Source organism: Eptesicus fuscus, chromosome 2, assembly GCF_027574615.1.
Source record: "Eptesicus fuscus isolate TK198812 chromosome 2, DD_ASM_mEF_20220401, whole genome shotgun sequence".
In the NCBI taxonomy this organism is placed as follows: domain Eukaryota; kingdom Metazoa; phylum Chordata; class Mammalia; order Chiroptera; family Vespertilionidae; genus Eptesicus; species Eptesicus fuscus.
Window position 1 is genome coordinate 94860277 of NC_072474.1, and position 17332 is coordinate 94877608.

Consider the following 17332-nt stretch of genomic DNA (forward strand, 5'->3'; position numbering starts at 1 on the left):
AGGCTCCTTTTGGTACTGTTTGCTGCAGTGATGAAATGTATCTGTCCCCTGTGTAATCATTACAACACAGGTTCTTTTTTCACCAACATACTCTTGAGAGAGCTTGAAATTAAATGTATCCAGCTTTCCAATTTCTGGGTTTCTTAAGCAACATGTATGGATCTTTTTGATGTAGAAAACCTCACTTTTTCACTTCATATTCGGAGTATTCCAAATGGTGAGACTTCATTTCTGTCAAAGCTCACATTTTTCTTTAGTCCCCATCCTACCTGAACCCCTTTCTTGGATAATGCTCTTGCATTTTGTGTCTGAGAACTGGCACTTGGCTGGTTTTCTATATAGTCTGTTCTTCCTCTGTTATTTTAATTGGCCATTTCTTAGGTTACTTACTTTTCTATGTAGGAGCTTAACTGGCATCCCGCCAGCCTGCCCAGACATCCGGCTGCCCCTGATGTGAGTCCATGTTATACTTTGACAAATAAAAGCATATTTCTCCTTTTCTCCAAAAGATGTTCCCTTCCCAGCCGCCCTATTGTTGAAGTCATAAAATAGGGTCTCACCGTCATGTTTTTCTTCTGAAAATGGCATGTCTTCCATGGCATTTCTCCGAATCTGCCCTGATCTGCCCGTGTGTTGACTTGTTTGATGGCCGTTTCCGATGCTGCCCTGCAAGCTCCAAGGTGGCACTGGCTAAGCTACGTTGTGTATCACTTTCTATATCCAGCTCCCAGCAGGGAGCTTGTCACAGAAAGGGCATCCGGAAATGTTCATTTGGATCAGTGAATGAATAAACAAATGCATATGCTTTCACTTTTATCCTTGGACCCCTGGGCCAACATCTTAATGCCATCCTGGGTTCTCTCCCTTCTCATACTGTACTAGTACATCTGTCAGTTGAGTAAATCCTAGGAAGCTCCTTGAGACAAGGTTCTTTGTTCTGCTTGCCCAGTGATATGTCCCAGGTGCCTCGAATGGTGGCACGTGGTGAGCATTTCCTGTGTTGCAGAAGTGGTTCTAAATGTCCCCCATGTATTAATTTACTTCGTCTTCATAACAGGCGTACAGGGGTGGTAGGGACTATCAGTGTGCCCATTTCCCAGTGAAGCCGAGACATCGTTTTTGTCATCGATCAGGGTCACACAGCTGCTGAGAGGTGGGCCTGAACGTGAACCCGCGTCTCCTGAGTCGGAGGCAGTAACACCACCCAGTGATGGTGTGTGTGCTCTGTGCTGGGCACTCCCCTCACTGGGCTCTTATCCCAGCTGTGTGGGTGCTCTTATAGGTGAAGAAGCAGAGGACGGCTTGGGGAAGCTTTAGAAACATTGTCCATGGTGGGACCCAGTTTATGCGTAGCAGGGGCAGGATGGCACTGCGTTAGCCCACACCGGGGCCCTCGCCGGTGCGCCTGAACTGCCAGACCCACCAGAGTCTCTGCATGGCCCCTGGCTTTGGGCACAGACTCGGATTTAATGTGAACATCTCCCAAGGTCGTGGGGTTGTCCTTGCTCCCTGCCGACGTCTAACGCAGCCCTGCGTGTTTCTTCCTGCAGACAGTGGCGGCAGCCGCACACTGCACTCCAAAGCAGAGACGACCCCGTCGCCCACTGACAGTGCTGGGAGCGGACACCCAGAATACATTGCGTATGTGCTTGTGCCCGTGTTCTTCATCATGGGGCTCTTTGGCGTCCTCATCTGCCACCTGCTTAAGAAGAAAGGCTATCGTTGTACTACGGAAGCTGAGCAAGATGTGGAGGAGGAAAAGGTTGAAAAGATAGGTGAGTGCTCTGGATTCACACACACACACACACACACACACACACACACACACACACATATATTCCATCCCTGTGAGGCAAGCTGGTGCATGCTAACCACAGGTGGTGTAGTAAGTGTCAGTGTAGATGTCACCATAATAATACCTACCGTTTTAAACCTGGCTTTCATTTATTAAATACTTGCCAGGTAATTACTCTTACTTGCCTTGTGGTCTTGGGCAAGTTACATATGCTTTGAAACTCTGCTATGTATAATTTAACTGAAATTTAATTAAAATTTTACTTCATTTATATGAGTATAGTAATCTCTACCTCATAGGATTATTGTGAAAGATGATGTGATGTGTGACACAGATGGCCACTCTTAATATTAACTCTCTCTACTATTATTGAATTAGATTCTAATTAAAATAATGGGAAAATTCAGTAGATCTCATCATTTGGGGGGTATTACTTTGGCTAGGAGAGCTCTGTGTTAAATCTATGAGATTGGAGGTTATGGTGTTTAAATTAATGATTGTGTGAATAGTGCAGTATAAGAATGGCAAACTAGTGCCTTAGCATTAACTTTAGGGCAACTCACCTTTTCCTCTTAACAAGGAGTTGTTGGGTGGCATTTAGAAACACCTAAGAGGTGTTTACTCCATGGATGTTCTTTCTAGCCATCCGTTAGGGACGCTTCCTAACTTGAGTCTCGGGGAGTTGTAGATAACTGTCCATATCCCTGTCAGCTTCTCAAAGGGCAGTTTTTGCAGAAGGTGACATTTGCAGTAAGTAGGTCACCCTTCAAGCCAGCCCAAGGGTGGAGTGGGGGGAGCTTCCTCATTCCTTGCCAGCTTGCCGGCCTGTTGGTTTTTCCCACCCCCACTGACCTTTGAGGCAGAGAAAGAACACGGCTGCAGGATGAGTCATGAGCAAGCTTATGAGCAAATCAAAGCTGGGTGTTTGTCAACAGACAGCGGCGCCTCCCACACTTCTCCTTCCTAGACGCTCTGCAGGTGGGCTTAGCAGTCAGCATTTGCACTGGCCAAGCAGACACGCGTCCTCATGGAGGAAGCCTCTGTGCTGGAGAAGGCACTTCTCCAGATTCGTGCTCTGTGAACTGCGATGGAGTGTTTCAACCCTCCTCTTCCTTCTTGTTTATTGAAACAGATTATACAGACCAGTTTCAGAGTAGAGGTTTGATTTTTTTTTTTTTCAAAGACTATCACATATACAGTCTCCCAGAGTAAACTGATTTTTGTGGGCAAATAACCATAGCCAATATTAAGATCATCTGGAAGTGTATTTAAAAGAAAGGAGAGTCTTATAAACATGGATGAATATTTTATTACCCAATTAAAAAAAACAAATTAAAACCCTACAGTTCCACTGCAATTAAAATAACCCAAGAATAATTTTTTTCTTTCAATTAGCTTTTTTTCCATTTCCCCTAAGGGTTTAACAAAATGTTGAGAGAGAAATAATAGTGGTATGGGCTGATATCAACGCATGAAGTGGTTGTCTTGGAAAGTGAGTGGGTGTTTGGACTTGAGACTGATGGACAGCTGGGACACTCTTCACGTCCCATGGAACCAGGGAGTCGCTGCGCGCGCTGCCTCAGGCAGCCGGGGGCTGGAGGGAGGGAGCCTGGGTTCTCGGCACTGTGGGTGGTCGGCTGAGCTTCTGAAGACTGTTCAGTGAGGTCTCGGGCTCTAAGACGGAATGTCTCATCCACTTGATGCAGGTGACCAATGGTAACATCGTTCCCTCCCCTTTCTCTTTCAGAGTTGAATGACAGTATGAATGAAAATAGTGACACCGTGGGGCGAATTGTCCACTACATCATGAAGAATGAAGGTATGTTTTAGTGTCCCGGAGCAATTCAGTATTCCCATGTTTTAAGAACCTGCTTGGAAGAGTCGGGATTTGTATGGACTCTCCTGTCGATTTTCTGAAGTTATCGGCAGCACCTTTTACCTGAGCTCAGCTTCCAGCATTGTCCAACCATGAACGGTTCAAATAAGTGAGCTTTCTAAGAGCCAGTTGGCCTGAGGGCTGCGGAGTCAGGCCTGGAGGTGGCGGCTTACCTTCACATCCTGGCCTCACCTCTCAATTTGGGGAAAGCCTCATTACCTCCGTTCCCTTCTGCAATAACAACACTTACCTGGTAGCACTGTTGTGACATACCGCACATTAAGTACGTAGTATAATAAGCACTCAAATATTATCTACTCCTTCTTGTGCTTTATGTGTAATACACATAACGAAAAATTTACCATTATATCCACGTTAAAGTGCCTAATTCATTGGCATTAGGTACACTCACAGTGTTGTACAACCATCACCACTCTCTAGTTCTAGAACTTCTTCACCTCAGACTGAAGCTCTGTGCCCATTAAACAGTTACTCCTCCCCCGCCCCCCCCCAAGCTGGCCACTGCTACTCTGCTTTCTGTCTCTATGCAGTCTGTTCTGTGATCCATTCTTAAATGTACAAACTTTTAAAATGTTTAACCTTTATGGATTTAAGCATTTCCCCCCTCTGAAATGTATTCTAAACCACCATCTTCTTTCATGGAGGGTTAATGTATTCGGGATCAGATACTTTGGGGCCATCACCATAGGATGATTCCATGCCCTTGGCGACTTTTGAGGTTTGTGCAACTCCTTGCCCACATTCCCAATAGCTGCAGATCCCCATCCTTTAGATCCTCACGAGGACTGAAAAGAAAACATTCTCCGTGAGCACTGTCTTTGCCCCTCAGTGCTGACTCACACGGTGTGCACTGATGCAGCTGAGCCATTTGTCCGGGAGTGAAATGCCTCTGTGTGGCCCAGTCAATGCCTGCTCTTCTGCCCCAGCCTTTCCCTGGGGAACCTCCACCTCCACATCTTCTCTATCAGCAGGAGCTGCCGCCCGGCCCAGGCTGTTGGTCAATGCTTTTGACTTAGAGAAACAGCCGTTCTGTAGGATTCAGCATAATTTTCATTGTTCTTTACAGAGTGTGCTTCGTGTATTTGGTATAGATCTAGGTGCTTTATGTGTATAATTTCATTTAATCCTCAAAATATCTCTAAAGTTAGCATCATACCCATTTTCTAGATGAAGAAGTGAAGGCTCCAGGTAGTTGAGTTCACGTGGTGAGTGAGCAGCCTAGTCCTACCTGGGTCTCTCTCAATGTAGCTTTCAGTTTCTGTGAAACCAGATAATCAGACTTAGCAGAATGGCTTTTACAAGAACAAAAAAGACCAGAACACTTGGATTTTGAGCTGTCTTCCAGAGATCTTCCTTCAGGGAACAGTATTTGGCAATGCTATTCTTGACACTCAATGGTGCATGTTTCCTTCACATAGAAAAGTGGTTTGTAATTTGCACAAGAAATACACAAACATGTTCTCGGCATCGAAGCTTCTGCTGTCACGGAAGTGCCCGGTGAGGTGTGGACAGCCCTTCATTGCTCCCGTGCCTGTGGCTTTGGGAGCTTGGAGGCCTCTGGGCCTGGGTTTCTGAGAGCGGAAGCAGCTCCTAAATCAGTGAGGACCGGATGAGGCACTGAATCAGTTGAAGTCAGTCACCTGTGGGAACTGCCAGGGGCTGAAGTTCTTGTGTGTGACTTCATAGTGTGCCCTGAATGTTGGCTGCATGCCAGGCCTGTTCTAAGGGCTTTCCAGGGACTAGTAACTCTGTGATTCAGGTACTTCCTTGCCATTTTACAGGCGAGTGACTGAGGCTCCTAATGCTTAGCTAACTTGCTGAGAAGTGGCAGAACTGGGGTTGGAACTCTAGCTTCTGACTCCAGAGTCTATACTTAACCACTCGCTGTTGCTGCCTCCTTCGTGGTTGCAGTAACAGCAAGTGGTTTACATAGCGGTGGTAAACTTCCTTCTTTCACAGGGGTAGTTGGTAAAACTCTAGAAACATTAAAGCATTGAAATCACAGGACTGCCCGATGAGGTAGGCCCATTTTGCAGATGAGGTAGCTGAGAGTCAGAGGGTAAGAAACTTGCCCAAGGGCCCACAACCAGGGTGGCAGGCTTGCCTGCAGGGGGCGCTTCTTTTGAGTACAGCAGCCAGGAGCACCTGGGCCCCTGGAGCAGGCGTTCTGTATCATTTCCTTACCTCCCCACTCAAGGGCAAATTGGTCTGTCCTTTTGGTTTTTAATTATGTTCTGTCCTTTGGAGAATAGCCTTTTTGTTTCAGCTATGCTAATTCCCAGTAGGTATGTCAGGTAATACCCAAGCCTCTGTTTTCTGTCTGATTCTTTTTTTTTAAATATGTCTTTATTGATTTTTTTTTTAAGAGAGAGAGGAAGGGATAGGGATAGAGAGATGGAAACATAGAACATCATCCATCGGCTGCCTCCTGCACACCCCCTGCTGGGGATCAAGCCCGAAACCCGGGCATGTGCCCTGATTTGGAATCGAACTGGCGACCTCTTGGTTCCTGGGTCAACACTCAACCGCTGAGCCACACTGGCCGGACTCTATCTGATTCTTCACCCTCCTCCCTTGTCAATGCCTTCCTCTGTCTGTCTGTGATGTGGCCAGTGACCCGTGAGAATGGGTGGGGATGCTGGTCCTTGGTGTAGCACTGGTCCTCCTTGGCCACAAGGAGACATCTGAGCTCCCAGGACATCCCTCTCCTGCCGTGGCCCCTCCAGCTTCCAGCCTGTGCCCAAACCACAGCCGGGTGGTTAGTTACATACTCTGGTCTCTTACCAGTTATGAGCTAGCTTTTCTCAGTTTGCCTTTGAGACTTAAATCCTCTATAGACCAAGTTCATTTTTATTTTCCTTTGTCTCTGTCATTAAGAGATTCTGAACTTACTATCAGTTTACACCTCTCTGTTGGTGTTACATTTATAATTCTTTTTCATTGTAAGCACACCATAGCCTAACCTTTAACATTGAAAAAAAAAAAGGGGAGTACAATTAAGTGCAATTCATCCAGTACCATTTCCCACATTTATTTAGGTTTACTTTGCCTATATTTACACATTTTAAGCCATTTGCAATCATGATGTATGATGAGTCTTCTGCTTTGCATTTTTAATTTGGCTGACGGGGTAGTATTTCCCCTGTGCTCGTGGTGACAGTCTTGTTTATGGCTTCCACATATCATGGCTTGAATGTTGCAAATCAGGTTACTCTAGATAAGTATCTCTTGAAGGATGCATTTCTCAGCTGACCTGAGCACTGATTTATTTTCCTCCTAATCTCAAGTCTTGGATTAGCTGGAGTGTTACCTTTAAGTTTTCTTTCAAGTGAGGCTGAATGGAGGAGTGTTTGCGAGGTCATGGGGGTGTTTTTCATTAGGGAGTTTGCAAAGTACCTGCCACTCCATAGCTGAGCTCCTCTTGCAGGCCCTTTCATGGTCTGATAGAATAACAATGAAGAGTACTGTGACTGTTCTCCAGGTGCCCCTGGTCATTCACACGAGGCAGAGGGATCCCTTTGTGAAATTCTTACCGCAATTTATATTATGGCAAAAAGGATTCCTTTACAAACTCCTGTAGGTCTCTGAAACTTGCTGTAATGGTTATGCAAACCTGTCAACTATTGAACTATTACTAATCATTGGGGTAGAGACCTGGACGAGTAGGAAGACCATCAGGTGGAACAGAGTCAGGTAGACCAGTGTGTGTCCATGCCTGTTGCTATGCCTGTGTGACTGGCCAGCCAGTTATAGGCTTTAGGCCTCAGTCTCTGTATTTGTAAAATGGGGTGATAATTCTATCTATTGTTAGGGTTGTCGGGAGAGTCAAACATGGTGAGGTCTGTAAAGCTTTTGACCAGGGACTGGCACATACCAGGTACTCTCATTTTGCTGATGGCAATAGTAGTTCTTACTTAGGAAATTTGCCTTGATTGTAAGGGAAAAAGCTGGAGAGAGTAGTGGTGGGAGAGGAAATGACCTATTTTGCTCCCTCCCTCCCTCCCTCCCTCCCTCCCTCCCTCCCTCCCTCCCTCCCTCCCTTCCTTCTCCTCACCTGAGGATGATATACCTCTCCCTCTCCCTCTCCTTCTCCCTCTCCCTCTCCCTCTCCCTCTCCCTCTCCCTCTCCCTCTCCCTCTCCCTCTCCCTCTTTCTCTCCCTCTCCTTCTCCCTCTCCCTCTCCCTGAAAAAGTAATTGAAAAATATAACATTAGGAGTGTAATTTAACTTAATTCATGCTAGGTAACTTGTATGTGTGACCAACACGAAGTTTTAAGTGATCTGGCCTGTGTGGTTAAGGATGCAGAGGCAAGCCAAACGACCCACCTGGAAAATTCTATCACGTGTGGGATTTTACGTGGGATACACTTGAAACGACATGGCATCCAGGGTTGAGAGGTTATTATTTGGGCACATAGAAGTCATTAGCACACAGGCCTCCTACGACATACATGTTCTTACATACTCCGCAGTGAGCTGGATGCGGTGGAGCATGCCCGTGTTCCCTCCGGTTTGAGAGGAGGAGGCAGTGTCTTCTGTGTCTCTCTGTGGTGATGTGTAGGGAACAGCTCTCTGTTGGAGCTGCTTCCTCCGTGTCGATTCTCCATCACTCATCCTAAGTTCCCGCCTGGTGAGAGCTATTGGCAGGCGGTGCCCTGTCCTGGGGTTCCTTGGGAAAGTCCCTCCCTTCTCCGGGGCCCCAGGGCCTCATCTGTGAACTGAATGAGCTCAGTCAGGTGTTATTCCAGCAGCTTTTCTGGTGTGATAATTCTGTGATTACTCTCTTTCTTCTGCTATCCTAATTCTGTACATTTATTCCCCTTAGCAAATGCTGATGTGTTGAAGGCCATGGTAGCAGATAACACCATCTGTGACCCTGAGAGGTGAGTGCTCCTCCCAGGTCTGGGTCGTTTTCTCCAGTGTGTGCCGGAGCAGGTCTCCCAGCCTCAGTACTGTTGACACTGGGCCAGAGAGCTATTTGCTGTGAGGAAGGTCCTGTGCCTTGGGGTGTTGGACAGCATTCTTGGCCTCCGCTCACTGGATGCCAGTGTCCCCCTCCCTCCAGAATGTCTGGGCACATTGTCTGTGTCCCCTGGAGGCAGAGGCACCCAGGGAGAACTGCTGTGGTAGAGAATGGTGGTGGGGGGAAGTGGCAGCCTTGGGTGGGGGTGGGGGCCTGGGTAGGGTCTCACCTCTAGGACTTACTGAGCATCTTCTTGGGAAGTTACCTGACCACTCCGAGGTCAAGTTCCATCTCCTATTAGATGGAGATGACCACTGCACCCACTTCATTGGGTTATTATAAGGAATACGAAATACCTCAGGCACTGAAAGACTTCCCTGAGTCCTTCCTAATTAGTCACAGGACTGTATTTCTGTGTAATTTCTATATAATTTGTCATTCTCCAATAAGGAGCATTCATCGAGTGCCTGCTGTGTGCTGGGTACTGTGCTGGTGGTAGGACCCGGTTAGCACATGGGATCTTTGCCTCTGTTATCTGTGCGCATCACACGGGCTTTATACACAGCGGGTACTTGATAAATGTTTGTTGAATGGATGTTATTGATTTAACATTGTTTTGCCCCAGAAAGCTGCTGCTGTGTGTTTTTGTGGGTATTTTTTTAACCACATAAAGAGCATCCCTGAAGAGCACCAGGAAGCTACTGGTCGTCTGTGATATTTGAGAGTATCTTTTCAACCAAGGGCCACACTTGTTCTAAATGTGCAAGCTGGCTGTTTCAGCAGCATGAAGGCTGGCTTGTGCAGTCGCAGACTTCCAGGTGCCTTGGGGCCCTGACACAGCCTGAGGTGTCAGGCTCTGTGGTGACGGATCGCCTCACCTGTATCCACTTACACCAGGTCAGAGGGCTGATTCCCTGTCAGGCTGGCCTGTCCTGTTTTAATTCCTCCTTTTCTAGTGGACCAGAGCCCTGCCATGTGCCTTTTGAAAGGAGCCAATCCCCGGCCTGCATACTTCTGCTTTTTTTTTTTAATTTTAGAGAGGAAGGGAGAGGGAGAGAGAGAGAGAAACATCAATGATGAGAGAGAATCATTAATCGCAACCCAGGCATTTGCCCTTGACTGGAATCGAAACCGGGACCCTTCAGTCTACAGGCCTATGCTCTATCCACTGAGCCAAACCAGCTAGGGCAATACCTCTGCTTTTTAATATTTTGGGTGATCTCCCTGTTTCTGAAGCACTATGGGGTGATTAAGATCATGGTTTCTAGAATTAGACTTCCTAGATTTGGACCTCAGATCCATTACTTATAGCTGTGTGACCTTGGGTAATTTATTAAGCTTCCCTGAGCCTCAAAATTTTTTAATGAGGAAATTGATACCTACTTCATAAGGTCTGTAAAGATGAGTTAAATGAATATATATCAAATGCTTAGGTTACTATGTTAGCTATTTTTATTACTATTATCAACTCCAGCATTTCTTTGGATCATCACTTTGGATATCTCAACCTAAAAGCTTTCTTTTTCTTCTCCCAAGGATTCTAATTTTTTTCTTAGAGAGAGAGTAAGGGAGGGAGAGAAAGAGAGAAACATCTATGTGAGAGAAAAATCAATTGCCTCTCTCCTGTGTGTCCCAACCAGGGACCGAAGCCACAACCTAGTTATATGTCCCAACTGGGAATTGAACCTGCGACCCTTCGGTGTATGGGACGATGCTTCCATCAACTAAACCACACTAGCCAGGGATAAAAGTTTCTTTTTTTGATGCAATAGTTAATTGGGTCAAATATTCTATCTTAAGTCATTAGGTAACTTGATTGGAATTTTAAGTTTATTAATCCTCCAGGGCATCTCTTTGCTTAGAAATCTAGGCAGGCACTTTGCTCTGTGTGAGAAATTAGTATGATCACATGAGAATGGAGATCAGTTGTTTAGAATGAAATCTAATACTTCAAAGACAAACAGTGCATCATCGTTGGAAGCAGTGTTTAATTCCATTCTTGAAGTGATAAATCACATTATTGCTATTTAAAATGAGCTGTCATTGCATAGTCCTAAGAGGAATTTGCTGCCTGAGACTAGTACACAAAGCTCATTTGTTTAATAGGAAGAGGCATTGTTTTCTTTTGATTCAAACCTGCTTCTTACGTAGCAGGGGGAGAGATTGCCTTAGCTGGTGTTTCTTTTAAGTAACCGTTTCTACCTTTTTTTTTTTTCCCTTCCCATCTTAGCCCCGTGACCCCCAGCACCCCGGGGAGCCCGCCCGTGAGCCCCGGGCCCTTGTCACCAGGAGGCACGCCAGGGAAGCACATCTGTGGTCACCACCTGCACACAGTGGGCGGTGCTGTCGAGAGAGATGTGTGCAATCGGTGTCGACACAAGAGGTGGCACTTCATAAAACCGACCAGCAAGTCCAAAGAAGGCCGCCCGAGGCGCCAAGGGGAGGTCACCGTCCTCTCGGTGGGCAGGTAAGATTCCTGTGGATTCATTATGTGTGTGTAACATGGTTGCTGTGCTGTGCGGATCTCTACTGAACTGTTCTCCTTAGCCTGGATCAAGTCACATCTCTGGACTTTTTAGGAGTTTTCAGGTCTGAGTTCTATATTTTTCCAACAGCAGAGGAATCCTAAGAGGCGGCTATTGCTAGATCAGATGTCAGCTGTATTAATTGAGGTAAAAAATTAATTACTTGCTGTATTAGGGTTCTTCAGAGAAGCAAAACCAATAAGATAGATATAAATAGAAATAAGTGGAGATTTATTATAGGAATTGGCTCACGTGATTATAGAGGCCGAGAAGTCCCTTGATCTGCTGGCTGGGACCTGGAGACCCAGGAAAGCTGGTGGTGTAGTTCAGTCCAAGTCCAAAGGCCCGAGGACCAGGGCAGCCGATGGAGTAAGGCCCGACCCCAGCCTGAAGGCCTGGGGACCAGTAGGCTGATGTCGAGGGCAGGAGAGACACCTGGCCCAGCTCCAGCAAAAAGCAAATTCAGCCTTCCGCTGCCTTCGTGTTGTATTCAAGCCCCTCAAGGGATCGGTCGATGCCCACCCACACTGGGGAGGGTGATCCTTCCTCGGACGGCAGATGCAACTGCTAATCTGTTCGGAAACACCCTCCCAGACACACCCGAAATAACGGTTTTACTCGGTCAAGTTGTCACATAAAGTTGACACACACTTGCTGTAGTAAAAAAGAGAGAACCCATGGGCATGGAAAACAGTGTGGTGATTGCAGGGTGGAGGTGGGAAGGTGGAGGGGGAAGAGGGTGAGAGGCGATAAATGGTGATGGGGGAAAAAAGCCCAATCCGAACTACTTGCAAAATAGAAGTTTATATTTCCTGTGTGGAGATGGAAAGGTCAGTGGGTGGCTCTTCAAGCAGTCACCCAGAGCCCCCCGCTTCTCCATCGGCGCTCTGCCAGGCTTGCTAGCAGAAGGAGGAAGTACCGGAGGACCGCTCCTAAGAGGTGTCGGTGAGATGGGCCTGGAGATGGCACATTTCCTTCCACTCGCATTCCACTGTCTAGAGCTCAGTCACTCGGCCACACCTCACGGCCAGGCCAGGAGTCCACACGTCAGCTCCATGTGCATTCCTGAGACTGTTTTCTTTGAGCTCACCTCACCCGAACCCTAAAGTACCATTTACTGTGACTCATATGTGATGTGGAGATCTTGCAGTTCAAGCAATGAATCAGTTTGACTATGTGTAGAGCATTTTCACTGTGTCTGCTGTTACGGTTTTGAGTCTCATGCGGGAACTGCGCTGCTGCCACATCGGTTAAGAGCGTGCGTGCTGGACCAGGCCCGGAAGGCACCGAGCAAAGCTGTCAGTAGGGCTTACAGGATCCTTCTTTCCCTACCGACAGACTGGGAAGAGAGGCCTGGGCGCATTCTGTCTCCCTCGTTTGAGTCTTGGCACCACAACTTAAAAACTCTTGCTTCTCTCTGTGCCTCATTTCCCCCTTAATAAACTGGGAATGACAGTAACACTCACCTCATTGGGTTGCTGTGAGACTAAATAGGATGATTCATGTAAAAGTTTTAGGCCAGTTTTTGGCACTTACAATGCACTCAAGAAATGTTGGCTGTTATTACTGTTTGTTTAATTTGATTCAGTTTCATCATGTGTTGCACCAGCAATGAGGGGCAGACTGCCGGGCTGTCTGCCGCTTCCAGCAAAACAGTGCAGCCCATGACCACGCTGCTTATTAAGAAGCAGAGTCATGGGAATTTATGAATGTGGGACGCGACGAGCACCTGTAGCTTGTTTGGACAAAGTGAATGTTGTTTGCTTTAAAGGAAAATCTGCTGAAAATTTCAACTCCGATTCAATTAAATGCCCCCAGTGCGACTCTCCTTCTGGGCTGCAGAATGCTAGGACTGTCAGCGTGGGTTACTTAGCGTGTTACAGTGCGAGAGAACAGAGTTCTGGTGACACCCCCCGCCATCCACCCCCACCCCTGGTCCTCCGTCACTGCCTCAGCCTCCTCCTCCTGATGGTGGGTGATCTCATTTTGGACAAAGAAGAATTTATTTGAGATACTTTTAAGGGAACTTAAGGCCAGAAATAGAAGTTATTATAAGAAAGACCATAGGGATTTCATGATGATAGGCTAGAAATGGAAAAACAGTCAAATTGAGCAAATTACTTTTAACTTCTCTCTTAATCTTAATGAAAAATCTCTTCTTTAATTTTCTTAAATTTTTCCATAATCCTTAGTGAAAATTAATCCAAATTTGCTTTAAAAAAAAAAAAAAGACAAAAACTAGGCACAAAAACCCTACTACCAACTGATACTGATAAAATACATAGTTGGGGCTTCTATGGCTGTGTGTGTGTGTGTGTGTGTGTGTGTGTGTGTGTGTGTGTGTGTGTAGAGAGAGAGCTGACCGTCTGACAAATGTGTCTTTGACTAAGGCAGTTTCTGAGTGAACATTTTGGTTATGTCATTACATTAGTCTAATTTGCAAACCGGTTATGTTTTTCTCCAGCCAGATGTTAAAGCCCATGTCGTCGTTAGAAACAGCAACTCAGAGGCTGTGTAGTATTTGGGTACCGCATCTGTAATGCATTTTCCATGCTCTGTGAAGTACCCAGCATCGTCTGTGATGTGCTGAGTGAAAATGAACCGGGAAGTTGGGTAGCGACAGGGGGATTTACTGTTGACTAAGGTGTCTTCTGTTGCTGTCCTAACTTTTGGCTGAGTTCATTTGGGATCCTCTAGGTGGGTGGTTTTTGATTCACTCGTCATTCTTGTTTCCTGGAAGAGCAAACATATCCTCTTTGCCCCTCAGGTTTAGAGTTACGAAGGTGGAACACAAATCCAATCAGAAGGAGCGGAGAAGTTTGATGTCGGTCAGTGGGGCTGAGAGTGTCAATGGGGAGGTGCCTGTGACCCCTCAGAAGAGAGAACGGAGAGGCACAGAGTAGCAGGTGAGTTGTAGTTGTGTGTGTGTGTTTGTGTTTTTACTGATATAAATAATCCTATCTAATAAAAGAGTAATATGCAAATTGACCATCACTCCAACACACAAGATGGCCGGCACCATGTGGTCAAAGATGACAGCCCCCATGTGGACACAAGATGGCCGGCAGAGGAGGGAAGTTGGGGGCGACTAGGCTGGCAAGGGAGGGCAGTTAGGGGTGACCAGGCCAGCAGGGGAGGGTAGTTGGGAGGGACAAGGCCTGCAGGGGAGGGTAGTTGGGGGCGACCAGGCCTGCAGGGGAAGGCAGTTGGGGGGACCAGGCCTGCAGGGGAGGGCAGTTGGCGGGGGGGGGGGACCAGGCCTGCATGGGAGGACAGTTGGGGGGACCAGTCTGGCAGGGGAGGGCACTTAGGGGCAATTGGGCCAGCAGTGGAGGGCAGTTAGGGGCAACCAGGCTGGCAAGGGAGGGAAGTTAGGGGTGACTGGGCCAGCAGGGGAGGGCAGTTGGGGGCAACCAGGCCTGCAGGGGAGGGCAGTTGGGGGTGACCAGTCAGGCAGGCAGGCGAGCGGTCGGGAGCCAGCAGTCCTGGATTGTGAGAGGGATCCCAGATTGGAGAGGGTGCAGGCTGGGCTGAGGGACACCCCCCCTCTCATGCACGAATTTTGTGCACCGGGCCTCTAGTGTAATAAATAAGTAAATAGAAGAGACAAATTTTCCTTACAGAATTCCAATAGTATATTTAGATACTCCTCTCTATAGAAGGTGAAGCGTAATTCCCTAGGGGATGGGCTAGGTTCAGTGATATGCTTCCTGAAAATGGAGCAGGGAAAGGGAAAAATATTAACTTTATTATTTTATGTGCTATTTTCACTATATTTTCATTTATACTGATACAAAACATATGGGTAGAGATGGAGAATGATCATTTGGTAGTCATGGAGATGAGGACATTTTATTTACAAATCTCCCCCCATCTCAACCATCTCACTGATGGCCAATCAGGGTTGCCATTGCTGACTGGTTCTGGCTAGAATGTTGGGATGTCATCGGTCTTTTGTGCCGGAGGCTCCATGGTGACCGGGCAGTCCCTGAGTGGCTGGTCCATGGAGGGGCTGAGGTCCTCTGTAGAGCTGGGCGCTGGGGCCGTCTTTGGGAAGCTGGGTGAGGAGGCGGTGGAGCTGCAGCCCAATGGCCAGAGTCCACGCCTCCCTGTCCCTATCCTCCCGTGGGAGATACTGGTGTGTCCACCTGTAGGTGAGTGTAGTTTTGGTGGCATTGGGGGTGGGCGGTGCTTGGTGGGGATGGGGTACTGGGAGCCTCTCTGGGGGAGAATAGGAATGACTTGGCAGGGAAATGAGAATGCTTTCCTGCAACTGGTCGGACTGGAGAGGACTGAATGTGATTACTCGTGTGGCCTGAGCTTCCTATAATGAGGCCACAAACTTGGGTGCCTCCTGGAGCTTGGCCTACATGATAAAGAGGCAATGTGGAGTGGTGGGGATTGTGGCAAACCAGAAATCACATAAGCCATTTATCGGTTTGCATTACCAGAAGTCACTTAATGTTGCTAGATCTTATGCAAAAAAAAAAAAAAAAAAAAGTGAAGTATAGGCTTTTTAATTGTGAAATCACCACAAGTTTTTAAACATTAGCAGCATATTAAAATTTCTTTTAAAAAACCATGCAGGCTAAATGAAATGTAACCTTGTCATCATGTCCAGGTAAACCATGATTTGTAAAAGGCTAGAGCAAGCTTCTTCCATTAATCGAATTGGAACCCCGTTTTCTTCAATGTGCCGCCATTCTAAAATACTCCCAGTGGGAATATTACTCTTTCTACCAAATATTTCAAAGCAAAAGTAAAAGCTCCTTGTTTGGCCATTTTAATTTTGGAAGATACAGTATTACTTTTAAAAAAAAGAAGCCCATGATAATTTGATATTGGCTTAGCTTTTATCGTACCCCTTTCTTTCTGTTCTGGCTTGAATAGCATTCATCCTTTTCATGTTTCTTATACGTAAAAGGGACTCTGGAGTGATCGTGGCCCAGAGCTCTGATGTGAGCCTGGACATGAAGGCAAAGGGAGGGGAGGGCGGGCGTGGGGCAGTGGACTGCTGGGGTCTCTGAAGGCCCTGGGAAATAGCAAGGTGGGACCTGAGCCCCGGGTCAGGCGGCCAGGCTCAAATCCCAGTTTGCCACTCACCAGCACCGGGACCTGGGCAAGGTGCTTTGGCTTTTAAAGAATAATTAATTAGTTTATTGATTGATTGATTTTAGAGAGAGAGAAAGAGAGGCATCGATTTATTGTTCCACTTGTTCATGTAGTCACTGGTTGTCTCTTGTATATGTCCTGAGCGGGTGTCGAACCCGTGACCTTGGCATACTGGGGCGACGTTCTAACCTGCTGAGCTACCCTGCCAGGGTTTGGTTCTTTGGCTTTTCGTGCCTCACTTTCTTCACTGGAAAAGGGAAATGGTGTTACCTGCTCCGAGAGTGGCAGTGAGAGTTCCGTGAAATAACTTGAGGCCCAGCGCCCGGCGCATTAAATCTCAGTCAGTGCTGCTGGTTAGTATTTGTTCCTGCACTTCTGGTCGGTGTGCCTGAGTTGGGGGAAGAAGTGGCTTTTGATAATCTCCCAGGTTCGAGGGGTTGGGCATGGCCTGGGAGTACTCTGGAAGAATGCACTCCTGAGTTCTGTAGGCATAGGCTTTCTAGTGCTAGAAATTAAAAGTTTCACTCTCACATCGATGTTTCTCTCCCTCTACCTTCTTTTCCCTCTAAAATCAATAAAAACATATTTGGAACAAAATTAGGGTGTGCCATATTGGGCAGTGCAGGCAGAACATGCCCATCGTTGCAGACAGTTTTGTTGGACAGACAGCGGACGGTAGCTGGCACCTAAGATGTTGGGATTGGAATCTGAGTGACTCCGGTAAAGTAGAGAAGCATTCTGATTAGTCGTGGGGCCCATCTGGCCGGGAAGAGAAGCGTCTGGCCATGCAAGTCTAGGTGCGGAAGGCCCAGCCAGCTTAGCTGTGAAGTGAGCTTGGCTTTAGTGCGTCTGCAAATGACATTGTGTGGAGAGACGGAGCAGACCATGCGGAAGAAGGCACTGCTCGCCTTCAGGCAGGAAGTGCGAGGCTCAGCCTGATGAGAGCCTTGTCAGTGTGCCCTGGCCTGCTGCCTGGAGAGAGGACCTGGAGCTTTAGGGAGATTAAAAGAATTAGGATTGGCCAAAACCGGTTTGGCTCA

The 17332-nt window shown here is 47.1% G+C and overlaps 1 protein-coding gene across 1 annotated transcript in view; it reads left to right on the forward strand.

Moving 5' to 3' along the window:
- The window catches only part of RELL1 (RELT like 1), a 64863-nt gene that overhangs the window by 33173 nt on the left and 14358 nt on the right, over positions 1–17332 (forward strand). Inside the window, exons 2-6 of the mRNA XM_008140209.3 lie at positions 1551–1775; positions 3543–3614; positions 8518–8575; positions 10886–11122; positions 13948–14086. Coding sequence (XP_008138431.1) covers positions 1551–1775; positions 3543–3614; positions 8518–8575; positions 10886–11122; positions 13948–14083 — 728 coding nt within the window. The 3' untranslated portion in view covers positions 14084–14086. The remainder of the gene's footprint in view (positions 1–1550; positions 1776–3542; positions 3615–8517; positions 8576–10885; positions 11123–13947; positions 14087–17332) is intronic.